The sequence below is a fragment of the Saccopteryx leptura genome, chromosome 13, assembly GCF_036850995.1.
Source record: "Saccopteryx leptura isolate mSacLep1 chromosome 13, mSacLep1_pri_phased_curated, whole genome shotgun sequence".
In the NCBI taxonomy this organism is placed as follows: Eukaryota; Metazoa; Chordata; class Mammalia; order Chiroptera; family Emballonuridae; genus Saccopteryx; species Saccopteryx leptura.
The window spans coordinates 49,112,620-49,129,786 of NC_089515.1; the positions used below are offsets into that span (position 1 = coordinate 49,112,620).

A 17,167-nucleotide genomic window follows, 5' to 3' on the forward strand; every position below is an offset into this window, starting at 1 on the left:
ATTATGACGACTGATACTGCCTGCATTTATTTCTCCACTGTCCTCAACTCTCCCAAGTAAATGCCTTGTCTTCCCTACTGTCCCTCCTCCTTATGTATATTCGATCCTACCTATGGGGAACCAGCCAGCACCCCTAGAATCATCCACGAGGCATCGGAGAATTGCATTCCCTAAGCACTCCCTGCAGACTGTACGCCGCGCCCGACGGAGACCACGTCAGAAACGCGTGCGAGAGAGAGAGAGAGAGAGAGAGAGAGAGAGAGAGAGAGAGAGAGAGAGAGCTCTCCGCCCGCAGCGCACAGAAACGGTAAGTTCGCACACGAACACAGAAACTCACTTCCAAAGTTTCCTAACAGCTTCTCCACAACGTCAGCTCGCTCTCGTCTTACCTGCCTCGTGTGATTTACCACAGGGCACTCCCATAAGTCATTTGGGTTCTTTGGGTAGAGACTTCAGAAGGTAGAAAGCCACTAGCTATAAAGCCTGAGGATCCCTAAGTCTCATCACAGAATGATCTGTCCTCCCCGCTTTCATCACAGGTGCACAGAGAGGGAGGGGGGGAGAGAGAGGGGGAGAGAGAGATGGGTGTGAGACTGCTTGGATTCTGAACGGGGACAGAGCACGATGCCGACGCCCAGCCTGGTGGCAGGAGGGGCACAGCCAGTCACCTCCCCGGCGGCCCTGGGACAACAGTATTTTGGAAGCAGGCTTTGTGCAGGGCGGTGACTGCTAACCAGAAATACAATCAACAGATTCTTGAGTTCTCTCCGCTTCCCCGCAAAGGAACAAAATAAATCTTTGCATCCTGCCCAGAATGATTTATAACCCCTGACCAATTCCATCTCCAATACTGGACGGGGGACATGTAAGCCCATAAATGGCTCCAATTGTCACAGGCAAACCCAGATAAAGCCACGAGGAACACCAGCCCTCCCCGCCCCCTCGAGACCAGGGTCCAGCTCCGCACCTGCGCAGACTCACACACCACACCTTTCTCAGGAAAACGGCCCCCATCTCACCCGGGTGATTCATGGCTGCCCCGAGGGGATGGCGGGCTTTGCAAAGAGGCAGGACTTGCTGACCTGTGGTGGCGCAGTGGATAAAGCGTCGACCTGGAAATGCTGAGGTTGCCAGTTCGAAACCCTGGGCTTGCCTGGTCAAGGCACATATGGGAGTTGATGCTTCCAGCTCCTCCCCCTGTCTCTCTCTCCCTCTCTCCTCTCTCTCTCTCTCTCTCTCTCTCTGTCTCTCCCTCTCCTCTCTAAAAAATGAATAAATAAATAAATAAAAGAGGCAGGACTTGCCCTTGCACTGACCTGACCGAGCTGTGTGCCCAAGCCACCCACCCCCAACACACAACTGAACGAGCAAGTCAGAGAAGGTGTCGTCCGGTGCACCCAAGCACTTAGAAAGCCCCTTGCAGACACTCAGAAAGGGGATGGGGGCAAGTTTCAAATTTCCTGTGCAGCCAGCCCTCCCTGATAACTACAGAGTCACTCTCTTTTTCACCAAAGCCAGTCTGGGCCGGGTTTTCTGTCACACACAGTCTAAAGACAGGGTTGCAGGGTCACCAAGGAATGAAGGCAGGCACAGTGGGGGCCAAGACCACCCTGTAATAATAAACACCATCTTGGGGCTTTCCACATTTTGATAATAAACCTGGCACATACAAGCATAATTTTCCCAGTTCCTCAAACTCTCTTAAACCCCCGGACTCTTCCCTGCTCTAGAAACAAAAAAACACACATATAAAAGTGCCTCAGTGACAGTATAAAATATTTTGCTAGGGCTGCCTGTGAAAAGGAAAGCCGCCTGACCAGGCAGTGGCGCAGTAGATAGAGCGTCGGACTGGGATGCGGAGGACCCAGGTTCGAGACCCCGAGGTCGCCAGCTTGAGCGCGGGCTCATCTGGTTTAAGCAAAAGCTCACCAGCTTCAACCCAAGGTCACTGGCTTGAGCAAGGGGTTACTCGGTCTGCTGAAGGCCTGCGGTCAAGACACGTATGAGAAAGCAATCAATGAACAACTAAGGTGTTGCAACGCGCAACAAAAAACTGATTGATGCTTCTCATCTCTCCGTTCCTGTCTGTCTGTCCCTGTCTATCCCTCTCTCTGACTCTCTGTCACTGAGAAAGGATGGATGGATGGATGGATGGATGGAAGGAAGGAAGGAAGGAAGGAAGGAAGGAAGGAAGGAAGGAAGAAAAGGAAAGCCAAGGCTACATGGTCATGAGTCCCTGCAGGTGACAGGGGCTCAGCCTTGTGGACAGAGCACTCACCTCACCCAGAAAGGCACGCAGCTGAAGGAAGAAGCACCTGGTTCTAGAAAGATCCCAGGGGAAGAGTCAGACTTTGGTTCAAAACCCAGTGTTGGCCCTGGCCAGTTGGCTCAGCAGTAGAGCATCGGTCCAGTGTGTTGGCCCGGGCGCTGAGGATGGCTTTGTGACCTTTGCCTCTGGCGCTAGAATGATTCCAGTTGCAATGGAGCAACGCCCCAAAAGGGCCAAACATCGCCCCCTGGTGGGCATGCCAGGTGGATCCCAGTCAGACACATGCAGGAGTCTGTCTGTCTGCCTCCCCCACCCTGCTTCTCACATCAGAAAAATAAAAAAACAAAAAAACAACCAACCCAGCGTTTCGACACACAGGCCTGTATCCGCAGCTGTACATGGGCATGGGGGTGGGAGGGCATAGCAGGAGAGAGGCTTTCAAAAACTATCTCTCAGCCTGACCAGGCGGTGGCACAGTAGATAGAGCGTCAGACTGGGATGCAGAGGACCCAGGTTTGAGACCCCGAGGTCACCAGCTTGAGCACAGGCTCATCTGGTTTGAGCAAAGCTCACCGGCTTGGACCCAAGGTTGCTGGCTGGAGCAAGGGGTCACTTGGTCTGCTGAAGGCCCACGGTCAAGGCACATATGAGAAAGCAATCAATGAACAACTAAGGTGTCCCAACGAAAAACTGATGATTGATGCTTCTCATCTCTCTCCGTTCCTGTCTGTCTGTCCCTATCTATCCCTCTCTCTGTCTCTGTAAAAACAACAACAACAAAAAAAAAACTATCCCTCAGAAGAAGGAGGAGGAGAGTCAGGAAACCAAGAAAGAAGAGACCGCTGGCCCACCCCCTGCAGCACGGCCCCCTGCAGCACGCCCCCTGCAGCACGCCCCCTGCAGCACGGCCCCCTGCAGCACGCCCCCTGCAGCACGGCCCCCTGCAGCACGGCCCCTGCAGCACGCCCCCTGCAGCACGGCCCCCTGCAGCACGGCCCCCTGCAGCACGCCCCCTGCAGCACGGCCCCCTGCAGCACGCCCCCTGCAGCACGGCCCCCTGCAGCACGGCCCCCTGCAGCACGGCCCCCTGCAGCACGGCCCCCTGCAGCACGGCCCCTGCAGCACGGCCCCCTGCAGCACGCCCCCTGCAGCACGCCCCCTGCAGCACGGCCCCCTGCAGTACGGCCCCCTGCAGCACGGCCCCCTGCAGCACGCCCCCTGCAGCACGCCCCCTGCAGCACGGCCCCCTGCAGCACGGCCCCCTGCAGTACGGCCCCCTGCAGCACGCCCCCTGCAGCACAGGCCCCTGCAGCACGGCCCCTGCAGCACGGCCCCCTGCAGCACGGCCCCCTGCAGCACGCCCCCTGCAGCACACCCCCTGCAGCACGCCCCCTGCAGCATGGCCCCTGCGGCAGTTCCTCTCCCCTGGCACAGGTCTCATCCCACCAGGCGGCCTCCACAAAGTACTGGCAAGTGGGGGTTTTAAATAAACATCCACGCTGTGCTTCAGCGGGACGAGCAAGACCAGGGACGTTCTACAAGAGACAGGGTCCTTCCACTGGAGCCAAAGCACACATTTCTAACAAGACAGAGAAGTCCAAAATTCTTTTGCTCTGAAATGCAATCCTAAAGCCAGGGGGTTTGTTTACTCAGAGGCCCTCTCAACAGCTGGTCAGCAGCGGGTTCTGGTGAACGCTGGGCGGGCAGGCACCGTTTATACAAAAACACAGGCAGAGGAAGCGGAGCTCAGCTGACCAGCTTGGAGAGAGACCTTCCTTCCTTGCCCTGCCCACAAAGAGATACAAAACAAAACAAGCCCATAAAGGTTAGCTTGCAATTGGAAGTTCACTTCGAGGGTGTGGTGGTCAGACGGAGAGACAGCATGTCCAGAGACTGGGGCTTAGATCTCGCTCTGCAACTCCTCGGTCTCAGTGCCTCTGAGTGAGCTCACCCACCCTCTACGCCTGTCGAACACGCTCCCGCCAAGCCTTCCAGAACACGGGTGTCCGGCAGCCTTCCAGCGGCGTCATCACACCTTCCCCCTGTCCTGGGGCTGTCCCCTCCCCGCCACGCTGCGGCCCCTCCGCTCCAGGACCAGCGCCCAGTCAAGGGAAATGACTCAAAACACTAGGTCAAAGGCTCAACTGTCCCAGAGCCCATAAGCACAGAGAACCAGTGATGTGGGCCTGATGTGACATAAACATTAGTGCAAACAGGTGATGTCTGGCCATCTGGCTGTCATCTTTCTGTCCCCAAGTCAAAGAGATACAAGGAGTGGTGCTTCGCAGGCCCGGAGAAGGGATGGAAGCCACCAACTTCCGCACGTTGCCGTCACTGGGAACAGAGGCCCCAGGTTTCCAAACATTTCCACTAGTCAAGAAAAATGGGAGATCTAGATTTTGATTTGAAGACTCCCAATTTCTTTGTGTTCTCAACTTCAGTTGTTAAAACCACTGTGCAGAACAAAACAAAACAAAAAAGCTATCGAGGGGCCATCAGTTCACAACCTCTGACTCAAGTCTCCTGGCCATGGGCATTGGTCATGAGAACCAAGCGTGAGTGACACCAAATAACTCAGCTAAAAGCCGTGAACCCACAGAAATGGAGTGACACACATTCAGCTGGGTCTCCCTACAGCAGTTCTCAGCGGCTCGTTTACGATGACAGGGGACTGGCCGCCCTTTATACAACCTAGCTGCTCCCACTCTCTTGGGCACTGTCCCCTCAGGATGACAAAGTGGTGCCATGTTGACTGACCCCAACACCTGCGCCCAGCACACCACACACAGTGTGTCCACTGGGGCTTATGCTTCATACAGAATCACACAGCATGGGCCAGGCAACCCCAAAAAGCTCAACCACGATTTTTAGGGCTTTTCCCCACCACACTCCAGTGTTGCACCTCCCTCTGCCCCACCCTTGTTTCTCTTTCCCTCTCTCAGTGCCAGAGGGACAGACCCAGCCCTCACCCTTCTAAGACAAAGTCATCCTACCCCGAGTTTGAACTGTTTGAGGAGCCACATGAAATAGGGTCACAGCAATGCCCCGAGACCTGTTATTCCAGCTCCCGAATGTGTTTGCCAAGGGCTGGGTTGTTTGTTTCTGTGACGTGTCAGTGAGGAAAGCGGTGCTTTAGGGTGAGGAAGGCGGGGCTTAGAGTGAGAAAGGCGGGGCTTAGAGTGAGGAAGGGGGAGGGCTTAGGGGGAGGAGGGAGGGCTTAGCATGAGGAAGGCGGGGCTTAGTGTGAGAAAGGCGGGGCTTAGTGTGAGAAAGGCGGGGCTTAGAGTGAGAAAGGCGGGGCTTAGTGTGAGAAAGGCGGGGTTTAGAGTGAGGAAGGGGGAGGGCTTAGGGGGAGGGGGAGGGCTTAGGGTGAGGAAGGGAGGGCTTAGGGTGGGGGGAGGGCTTAGGGGGAGGGGGAGGGCTTAGGGTGGGGGGGAGGGCTTAGGGTGGGGGGGAGGGCTTAGGGGGAGGAGGGAGGGCTTAGGGGGAGGAGGGAGGGCTTAGCATGAGGAAGGTGGGGCTTAGAGGAAGGTAGGGCTTAGAACAAGGAAGAGGGGTCTTAAAGGAAAGAAAGCCTCTGGGGTAACTCCCTTGGTTCAAGGGCAGCAACGAGATGACCAAGACGGGCTCTTCGGTGGACCCAGGGGCCCCAACATAGCCTGGAAACTGTGGTGTGACTGTGCTCTGGGACACACATCATAAGGGATCTACTTGTCCCTGCTACATGTCGGTTCTTGCCACCAGGACCCCCACTTCGGGGACAGTTACCTCTCAGCAGAAGCTCCCTGACTGTCTACCTCAAACCCACATGTTCAGCTGCGTGGCTGGCATTTCCACGAGCCAATTTCACCGGTCCATCATTGTCCCCCTGTAAGCCTCCTTCGACCTTGACTGCCCGTCCCCGTCACCACGGACCCCTCTTCAGGCCCTTCCTCACACTGTCCTCTTCTTCCTCTCTCTCCACTCAGGCCTCCAGCCCTGACTCCTGGTGCTTCCAGCACCTTCCACAGGTCTCACCAAGCCTCCTGTATCTAAAGTAGCCCTTTGATTATTTCAAATCTTCCGCTTGCTCCTCTGACCCCACAAACCCCAGAAGTCTCCAGTTGAAGGTCATGTCTTCCAAAATCCCACTGCACCAGGAGAAGGGGCGAGCGTGCTGGACCAGAAGTCAGACTCCTGCCCTTCCCCACCCCATGGCCTTGAGCAAGACACTTCAGACCTCTGCGTCTTGATCTACTCACCCGTAAAATGGGGGTCCAACAGCATGCCCGTCATGAGAATGAGGGAATGCCCAAAATCCTTAGCACAGAGACTGGTACACAGTAAGAACTTAATAAATAACAGTTGCTGCCTGACCAGGCGGTGGCGCAGTGGATAGAGCGTCAGACTGGGATGTGGAGGACCCAGGTTCGAGACCCCAAGGTCGCCAGCTTGAGCGCGGACTCATCTGGTTTGAGCAAGGCTCACCAGCTTGAGCCCAAGGTCGCTGGCTCGAGCAAGGGGTCACTCGGTCTGCTGTAGCCCCGGTGGTCAAGGCACATATGAGAAAGCAATCAATGAACAACCAAGGAATCACAATGAAGAATTGATGTTTCTCATCTCTCTCCCTTCCTGTCTGTCTGTCCCTATCTGTCCCTCTCACTGTCTCTGCCAAAAAATAAAAATAACAGTTGCTATTATTACTGACATCATCATGATTACAAGTGATCAATTGCTTAAACCCTACTCACAGCAAAACCTGCTTGGCCCACTGGGTCCTAGAAGAACCTGTTTTTCTTCAAACCCTCTCAAGTCCTGTCCCTCCTCCTTCCTATCTGCCTTCCTAGGTCATTCTGTACCCAGCCAAAGCCCTTGGGCCCCTTCCTTTAACAGCTTACTTAGCGCTGCTCTTTTAAATTTATTTTCTTTTTTAGCAAGAGAGAGACAGACAGATAGGAAGGGAGAAAGATGAGAAATGTTGGCTCGTAGTTGTGTCGTTTTATCTGTTCACTGATTGCTTCTCATACCTGCCCTGACTGGGGGACTCCAGCCGAACCAGTGATGCCTTGCTCAAGCCAGTGACCTTAGACGTAAGCCAGCAACCATAGGCTCACGTTGATGATCTCACGCTCAAGCCCTCGACCTTGGGGTTTCTTTTTTTTTTTTCATTTTTCCGAAGCTGGAAACGGGGAGGCAGTCAGACAGACTCCCGCATGCGCCCGACCGGGATCCACCCAGCATGCCCACCAGGGGATGATGCTCTGCCCATCCGGGGCGTCGCTCTGTCGCAACCAGAGCCATTCTAGCACCTGAGGCAGAGGCCACAGAGCCATCCCCAGCGCCCGGGCCATCTTTGCTCCAATGGAGCCTCGGCTGCGGGAGGGGAAGAGAGAGACAGAGAGGAAGGAGAGGGGGAGGGGTGGAGAAGCAGTTGGGCGCTTCTCCTGTGTGCCCTGGCCGGGAATCGAACCCAGGACTACTGCACGCCAGGCCGACGCTCTACTGCTGAGCCAACCGGCCAGGGCCGACCTCGGGGTTTCAAACCTGGGTCCTCAGCATCCCAGGTTGGTGTTCTTTCTATCCACTACGCCACCTCCTGGTCAGGCTAGTGTTGCTTTGGATACATCACATCACTCCCCCAGGTGGACTGGATTGCTTCTTGTCTACCAGTAGCATCATCGCAGGGTATCATCCTGTCTCCCAGACTGAACTGGAAGCTCCTGTGCCTGTAGTGTGTTCCCAGAGGCAGCCTCGACATTCACAGCAGGTCTCATTAACACACGGAGAAGAATGAGCCATTCAGCCATGTTTTCTCCTAGGTCCTTGGCTGGGCACTGAGGACACCCAGCTGGTCCATTTCAAAACCCAGCCCACCGCATCTTGAAGGCCCAGAAAGGACAAGCTGAGTGTCAGAACCTCTGGGCTTCAGTCTGACTTTTCCTACAAACTTACTAGGGGACCTTAACAAGCCCTTTCCATTTCTAGGCCTCAGTCTCCTCACCTGAACAATGGGTGAACGGAAGGAGGTCAGGGGAGTTCTGAATGCAAAGAAACCCAACACCTGAGAGGTTATAAGGCCCTGCACCCTCCCAGTCCTGACAGCCTTGCCCATGGCCTTCACCATGGACTTCTTCTGCTCTACACCCACCAATGAGCGTGGGTTTCGTCCTCCCTGCACCCCAGAAAAATAAGTATCAAGTGAGGTTGCCGGTTCAAGACCCTGGGCTTGCCTGGTTAAGGCACATATGGGAATTGATGCTTCCTGGTCCTCCTCCACTTCTCTCTCTTTTCTCTAAAACTAATAAATAAATTTTTTTTTAATGTCAAGGACAGGGACTGGGCTGTCTAACCATGGCTCTGCCCCAAGCCCCTATTTATTAAAATAATACTGATATACTAATGAGCAATAACTGAACACATTTCAGAATGGTAACTTTCCCCAAATCCTAATGGTACCAAGCTTTTCTATTTTCTCTTAACATTTGGGGGGGAGGAGGGGGAACAGAGATAATGAGAGAGACAGAGAGAAGGACAGATAGGGACAGACAGACAGGAAGGGAGAGAGATGAGAAGCATCAATTCTTCGTTGTGGCACCTTAGTTGTTCATTGATTTCTTTCTCATATGTGCCTTGACGGGGGGGGGGGGGGCTACAGCAGAGTGAGTGGCCCCTTGCTCAAGCCAGTAACCTTGGGCTCAAGCCAGCGACCATGGGATCATGTCTATGATCCCACGATCGAGCCAGCAACCCCACTCTCAAACTGATGAGCCCATGCTCAAGCCGGCGACCTCGGGGTTTCGAACCCGAGTCCTCTGCATCTCAGTCCAACACTGTATCCACCGTGCCACCACCTGGCCAGGCTATTTCCTCTTAACTTTTATTCTTATTATAAATGTCAATCCACAGAAATGGGAGCTTCGGGACTTCCAGGCTAAGCAGGAAAGTTTCCGTTCCTTTCTAAGGCATGGCTGAGCAAAGCAGCTCAGCTTCTGCGCTCCCAACATCAGCAGGATGTGGCGGCGACAGCTGGGCGATGTCAGATCACCTAGAGTCCGGCTTCCCCGCCCTCCCCCAGGAAGCACCAAAACAAACCCTCCTTTCAGATAAGAGGGCTTGACAGAGCTTTTGAAATAAGAGGTGGCTGGGCACACGGCCAACGGAGATCGGGGGAAAGGTGGCCCCGGCAGGGGAGCTGGGAGACTCGCCGAGACCGGGGGAAAGGTTCCCCGGGAAGAAAAGGGGAGTCGTGGCGTCAGCTGGGAGTTTCTGACTGCCGCCATCTTGTTTGCAAGACACCTGAGAGTAAAATGCGACCCTCCCTCCCCCGTCTCAAAGGGTAACAGAGCCCCGGGACAAACACGGGGAACAGCTGCCACTGGGTCCATGCTAACCCAGCCAACATACCGACCTCAAAAACGGGAGGAACTGAAGTTTTCTCCTCCCTAGAGACAGCCTTCCAGCTCTCAGAAACACATCAAGGAACAGACACGAAGGGTTGAGGGGACAGAAGGCTTCACAGTGAGCTGAGCGACCTGGGAGTGTAGGAGTGTAGCGCACACACACACACACACACACACACACTCATACACACACACACACACACATACTCACACACACACACTCTCACACACACACTCACACACACACACACACTCATATACACTCACACACACACACTCACACACACACTCACACACACACTCATACACACACTCACACACACACACTCTCACACGCACACTCACACACGCACACTCACACACACACACTCACACACACTCATACACACACACACACTCACACACACACACACATACTCACGCACACTCACACACACACACTCACACACACACACTCACACACACACTCCCATCAAAGGGCCTCTGCCTCCAAACTGCCTTTCCCTCCTTCCAATTTTGTCTCGTCTTAAAATACTTGTGTTTAATGATTGAAATACATGAGAAAAGGTATAAACGATTCTGCAGGTGGGGAAATCTTACGGATTAGTAAGTATGGAAAGACATGGCTACTCAACCTCAATAGAAAATGGGGACACGCCTGACCAGGTGGTGGCGCAGTGGATATAGCGTCAGACTGGGATGCGGAAGACCCAGGTTCGAGACCCCGAGGTCACTAGCTTGAGCGCGGGTTCATCTGGTTTGAGCAAAAGCTCACCAGCTTGGACCCAAGGTCGCTGGCTTAAGCAAGGTGTTACTCGGTCTGCTGAAGGCCCATGGTCAAGGCACATATGAGAAAGCAATCAATGAACTAAGGCGTCGCAACGAAAAACTAATGATTGATGCTTCTCATCTCTCTCTTTCCTGTCTATCTGTCCCTGTCTATCCCTCTCTCTGTCACTATAAAAAAACTTAAAAAAAAGAAAATGGGGACATGCAAAACAAAGCAATGTGATACCCAATCACACCCATTTATTTGGTTGGAAAACCTTAGCAAGCCTGACTGTGCCGACAAGTCCTCGATATGATGGGAGGATATGAGAACCCACAGGCATTGCAGATGGGATGGTAAACTGGTAAATACGCAAGGAAATCCAGTCTGTGCACCCGGGACCCCAGGAGTCCCCCTCCCAGCTGTACACCCCAGATGCCATCATGCAGGCCCTCGGGAGGTCTCCCCCAGGGTGAACGAGGAACCGAGTGCACAGACAGGGAGAGAAATAATGAACAGATGTCCATGGTAAGGAAACTCCGACAATATAGGGATATCTCATGAATCATAAAGATGCAATAAATAACCTACACATTCATGTGTACACATACATGCACATACATACTGTAGATTTTTTTGAACATTCACATGTATCATTTATTTATATGAGCTCATACTGAACATGTGTGTTATAACCTGTTCTACTCAACAATAAATATAATGAGCATTCTAGTGACACCATCATTTTTAACAGCTACACAGTATTCCTCTGTAAGGGTCACCATAATTTCTGTAGCCCAGGTGTCAGAAACCTATGGCTCGCAGGCCAGATGTGGCTCTTTTGATGGCTGCATCTGGCTTGCAGACAAATCTTTAATAAAAAAAATAATAACGTTAAAAATATAAAACATGCCTGACCAGGCGGTGGCGCAGTGGATGGAGCATCGGACTGGGATGCGGAGGACCCAGGTTCGAGACCCCAAGGTCGCTGGCTTGAGCGCGGGCTCATCTGGTTTGAGCAAAAGCCCACAAGCTTGGACCCAAGGTCACTGGCTCCAGCAAGGGGTTACTTGGTCTGCTGAAGGCCCATGGTCAAGGCACATATGAGAAAGCAATCGATGAACAACTAAGGTGTTGCAACACGCAACGAAAAACTAATGATTGATGCTTCTCATCTCTCTCCATTCCTGTCTGTCTGTCCCTGTCTATCCCTCTCTCTGACTCACTGTCTCTATAAAAAAAAATATATATATATAAAACATTCTCATGTATTACAATCCATTCATTTCCTACCGCTCATGTTCACGGTTGCGGGTGGCTGGAGCCAATCACAGCTGTCCTCCGGGACAACATCAAATTTTTATTGGATAATGCGTAATGGACACAGGTCATTGTATGGCTCTCATGGAATTACATTTTAAAATATGTGGCGTTCGGCCCTGGCTGGTTGGCTCAGTGGTAGAGCGTCGGCCCTGCATGCAGAAGTCCCGGGTTCGATTCCCGGCCAGGGCACACAGGAGAAGCACCCATCTGCTTCTCCACCCCTCCCCCTCTCCTTCCTCTCTGTCTCTCTCTTCCCCTCCCACAGCCAAGGCTCCATGGGAGCAAGGATGGCCCGGGCGCTGAGGATGGCTCCATGGCCTCTGCCTCAGGCACTAGAGTGTCTCTGGTTGCAACAGAGCGATGCCCCGGATGGGCAGAGCACCACCCCCTGGTGGGCATGCCGGGTGGATCCCGGTTGGGCGCATGCGGGAGTCTGTCTGACTGCCTCCCCGTTTCCAGCTTCAGAAAAATACAAAAAATAATAATAATAATATGTGGCATTCATGGTTCTCTCAGCCAAAAAGGCTCCCGACCCCTGCTGTAACTAACCAGTGCCCAACTGTCGGATACTCAGGTTATCGAAACCTTTCCGCCGTCAGCTACACCTGCTCTGCATTTCACTGCCCGTGCATCTTTGCCAAATTAATAAAATTAGCATAGCAAAGAATATGTATCACAGTGAAAACCATCTGTGCCTTAGGAACAGAATTGCTTGATTAAAGATATATACTTTTTTTTTCACTACAATTCACAATCTTTGCTTCTAATTTTACGTTTCCGGGATCCATATTGTTTTCCGTTGTCCAGCCAAGTGACTCCTTCAGGGAAAGAAGACCAATGGGCTAGGACTGCCGCTTTATACACAGTAACCCTGCACTTACTCCTCCCTATCTACATTGTTAAGAAAGGGAAAGGCCACCATGCAAACAAACTCCGACCTCACAGGTGTCGGCCATGGGCCAGCTGTCAGCAATGCAAACTACCCAGAAGTTCAACATTCGTTTGCTAAAAATATCTTTATTAGATGCCAGCTTGTGCCTGGAGCCACAAGTAGGTGTTAGAGAGACGCCAATGACTAAGGCCCAGCCCTGCTCTCCAGAGCCCTCTGCCTCCCGTGGCAAAGGGGCATATTCAGTGACACTCCTGACTCCGGGTAGGAAACTCAGAACTCCAGTGTGCTCTGGAGCGCGGGGGGGCCCCGGCGGGGGAGGCCTCCCACTGGAGACAGCTCAGGGGGACAAACAGCAGGGAGCTCCCAGCCAGGGTCAAAGCAGGGCAGGACCTGCAGGCCTGAAGCCACACACTACCTCCCGAGAACCCCTGGGGGCCCAGGAGGGTTGGAGCTGGGCGCAGAGCCAAGACAGGGGCTCAGGAGGGAGGTGAGCCCGGGGACCTGAAGAGCCAGCTCGCCCACAGGCTGAGAAGAGGGGAGAGTGGGAGCCAGGACAAGGTTGGTGGCAGGAGCACCAGCCCGGAGGCAATGGTGGTGGTTCAGAGTAAGCAGGGAATCGGGGTGGGCGGGGGCACGGGCAGGCGGGAGGCTTCCGTGGGTGAAAGGGCCGCGGGCACAGGTGAGACAGCCTCAGGGTGACGGGGGCAGACCAGGCAGGAGTGGCACCTGCCTGCTGGGAAGCGGGGAGAGGGCACCAGGGTGAAGGCCGCCCCCCGGGGGACTGAGCCCGCAGAGGACCGCAGAAAGGGGGCCAGGCCACAGCGCGGACCACCTAGCAGTGCCACAGGGCACTGAGGCTGCCTCAGCCACAGGCTTGTCCAGCGTTCTACCATCGGACAGATGAGCCAATCCACACCCCGGGACACAACTTCCCCCTCTGCCACGGAGCACATGGGTCTGTGTGCTATCCAGGCCCTTCCCAGCTGGAAATGCCGGATGTTCCTCTCCACATCAGAGACCGGGGTGGCAGCTGTCATCCTGCAAACCCACCCCAAAGAGACTGCCTTCCTGGGTGGAAGAGGCAGACGACATCCACACCGGCTCCTCTGTGAAGTCAGAGCGCTCTCCCAACACTTCGCACCCAGGCTGAAGGGGACCCGAAGGGGACCTGTCCCTGCCCGCCCCGGTGCCGCGCCCCCATTCAAACCTGCCTCCCAGAGCCCTCACATCTGGCCGCATGCTGCTGCCTTTCTCCCCCACTCCTGGATAATAAGGAGCAGACTGGCAAAATAGTTCAAATACCTTCTTGAAAAGTACACCACCTTCTGGGCTCGGCAGCCTATTTTGAGCTCAATGTTGCAAAGCTCCAGGCCCAGAATGGCTGTAGGGCATCCACACTCACTCCAACTGAACCATCAGGGAATAGGTCAAGGATAAGGGAGCCTCCGCTGAAGGCCAGCGAGGGGTAAGGAGACACCGGCCATGGCTGTCCCTAAGTATGGGAGCTGGACACCAACCCCAGCCAGCCAGCCAGCCAGCCAGCCAGCAGGGCGGGAGCGGGGCCCTAAGGAGGATGAACAAGGCTGGGGCCCGGGGCGGCCAGGAAAGGGAGCCACGGCCTCACCCGGATGTGCAGGAGAACTACACGGAGGAAGACGCATGGGCGCTGGGCCGCGGCGGCTGCGTGCAGTCAGGGCAGGTGCGGAGCAGGGTGCCCAGCCCAGGAGCGGGGAAGCACAATCTGCAGAGCGCAGGAAAAGAAGCGAGGGACGGAGAGACAGAGAGGAGGCTTGGAAGGGCTGGTGGCTGCAGGGGGCGCAGGCGTCAGTTTGTAAAGGCCCCAATTGCCATGCCCAGGTAACGGCCACTAGGAGCCACTGAGGTTTGTAAGCAGAGGTGGGAGGGTGGGGAAAACGGGGACAATTCAATTCCCACGTGAAAGGGACCAACCAGCACAGTGAGGAACAGCGTGGCCTACGCCAGGGCACAGGATGGTGGGTGGATGGGGGGACCATAGTTCCCCCTTCTTCCATTTTCTTAGATGCACTGGCACTTACTCCTACAGACCCAAAAGAAAACACCTGGACTCAAAGTCACAGCACAACTACAGCAAACCTCTAGGCAAATCCCCACCCTTCCCTTCCAGGTCGGGTCTCTGCTCCTGCCCTGGAGAATGATCCCACAGGGAGAACAAGCCCCGGCCCCACACCTCCCGCAGCTGATCAAAACCCCAGCACTCTGTGTACACCTGAAGGGAAGCGAATGGGCAGTGAATAATCACACACACACACACACACACACACACACACACACATACTTGGGGCCTGCGGGAGTAGGAGGACACATCTGGTTCATTTCCTACAAAGGCAGGATTTCCCGGGCATTAGGGGAAAACACACTCTGTGTATCCACTGCAGCTCTCTCCCTCTCCCTACTCCAGGATCACGGGCATCCTTCCCAACTTCCCAAGCACTTTCTCCCTGAACTGAAGCAACCTAAGTCCTCTCCAGGATCCCTCATGCCCATGGAATCTTCATTAGACCAGCCCAGTCAGGCAGGAGCAGAGCACAGCTGTCTGTCCCCCACTCACAGAAAATACCGAGGCCCCCAAGTCACCAAGCATCCTGAAGCCCAGCTCCCAACAGGTGTCCTGCAGACATCTCCACGTGCTAGACACTGCACAAGGAAGAGGGGACAGGCGGGTTGGGGGTGAGGGAGCCTCAGAAGAAGGACCTCACACGAGGGTTAGCAAGGTGGGCAAGCTTGAAGTCAGTCGAGCACAGAATTCCACCTCTGCCACAGACTTTACGCGGTAAATTTTTTCATCTGTGAAACGGGTATATAAATAAATTCCGTGTAACGTTATCAAAATTCAGAGAGCTACTGTTAGTGTTAAGCATTAACAGAGAGTTCGAAGAAATCCAATATTTATGTTATGTGTATGTAGTTAAAAGAGGAAAAATTCCGAAAATGTTACCAGGAAAACCAAGCGAGCGCACCGCCACGGGGCAGCGGAGGAAGCCGGGTTGATGGAGCACCCCAGGGCAGGGTGGCACAGAGCCGCGCACTTAAAGCATCTGTGCGCCCAGGTGGCGCGGCGGCCGGGTAACAGCCGGTAGCGGGTGCAGGTGGACCTGCCCGGGAAGGGGACAACTGGACCCACCTGAAGACGCGCAGCAGCAGGCAGGCGATGAGGAAAGCGGTGAAGGCGCACGCCACGATCACGGCCGCCTTCAGGGTGGGCAGGTCGCGGAGCAGGCTGGAGATGCGGGTGACCAGGGCGTCGCCGCTGCTATTGGAGCTGCCGCCGCCTGCCGCCGCCGCCTCCGCAGACCCGGTCCGGGTGGTGTTCGCAGGCCGTGGGCCGGGCGGCGGGTGCTCGGGCTGCAGCGCCGCGGCTGGCTGGGCACGGCGGGCGCGGGCGGCGGGCGCGGAGAGGAGCGCGAGCAGCAGCAGCAGCAGCGGCGCCAGAGGCGCGGCGCGCATGGTGCGGGCGGGCGGCGCGGGGCGGACAGGCGCGCGGCTGAGCCCGGCTCCCGCACCCGCGCGGAGGCCTGCACCCGGGACTCTCGCGGCCGAGGCGGCTGCGCGGTTCTTGGCAGGAAACTGCGGCGCCCGGAAGAGCCCGCGCCGCCGCCGCCGCCGCCGCTGCCGCTGCCAACACGTTACACCGAGTCATTCGACCCGCCGCGGCCCCACGTGGGCGGGGCAGGCCACTAGGCCGGGTTGCGGGCTTCGCACTGCTCACCCGCGGCCCCAATCACCCTGAGGACCTAGGACTCCTTGTGCAGGCTCTGTGCTGCAGTTTCCGTTTTATGTCATTTAATTCTGCAATCCCTTTCGGAGACAAGTAATTGCTAGTCTCGTGAAATAGTTGACTTAGGACCCGGAGAACCAGCTCACAGCAATCCAGGTTGTACCAGAGTGAGGGTCCAAGGCTATGCGACCTGGAGGTAAACCCCATTTCACGGAAGAGAAAACTGAAGCCGCTAGGGCAGGGGTCGGGAACCTATGGCTCGCGAGCCAGATGTGGCTCTTTTGATGGCTGCATCTGGCTCGCAGACAAATCTTTAATAAAAAAATAATAACGTTAAAAATATAAAACAGCCTGACCAGGCAGTGGTGCAGTGGATAGAGCATCAGACTGGGACCCAGGTTCAAAACCCTGAGGTTGCCAGCTTGAGCGCAGGCTCATCTGGTTTGAGCAAGGCTCACCAGCTTGAGCAAGGGGTCACTTGCTCTGCTGTAGCCTCATGGTCAAGGCACATATGAGAAAGCAATCAATGAACAACTAAGGTGCTGCAACAAAGAATTGATGCTTCTAATCTCTCTCACTTCCTGTCTGTCCCAATTTGTCCCTCTCTCTGTCTCTGTCACACACACACACACAAAAAGTGAGTTGATGTTTCTAATCTCTCTCCCTTCCTGTCTGTCCCTGTCTGTCACTCTCACTAAAAGAAAAAATAAATAAATAAAATAAAACAGTCTCATGTATTACAATCCATTCATTTCCTACCATTCATGTTCATGGTTGC

The 17,167-nt window shown here is 54.8% G+C and overlaps 1 protein-coding gene and 1 non-coding gene across 2 annotated transcripts in view; one reads left to right on the forward strand and one right to left on the reverse strand.

The window, feature by feature from the left end:
* Positions 1 to 16,296, reverse strand: part of FAM174B (family with sequence similarity 174 member B) — a 32,975-nt gene extending 16,679 nt beyond the window's left edge. The window contains exon 1 of the mRNA XM_066355340.1: positions 15,796 to 16,296. Within this exon, the coding sequence (XP_066211437.1) occupies positions 15,796 to 16,118 (323 nt within the window). The 5' untranslated portion in view covers positions 16,119 to 16,296. The remainder of the gene's footprint in view (positions 1 to 15,795) is intronic.
* Positions 11,854 to 11,929, forward strand: TRNAA-UGC (transfer RNA alanine (anticodon UGC)). Its single transcript has one exon. It is a non-coding gene; the product is annotated as a tRNA-Ala (tRNA).
* Positions 16,297 to 17,167: the final 871 nt, after the last annotated feature.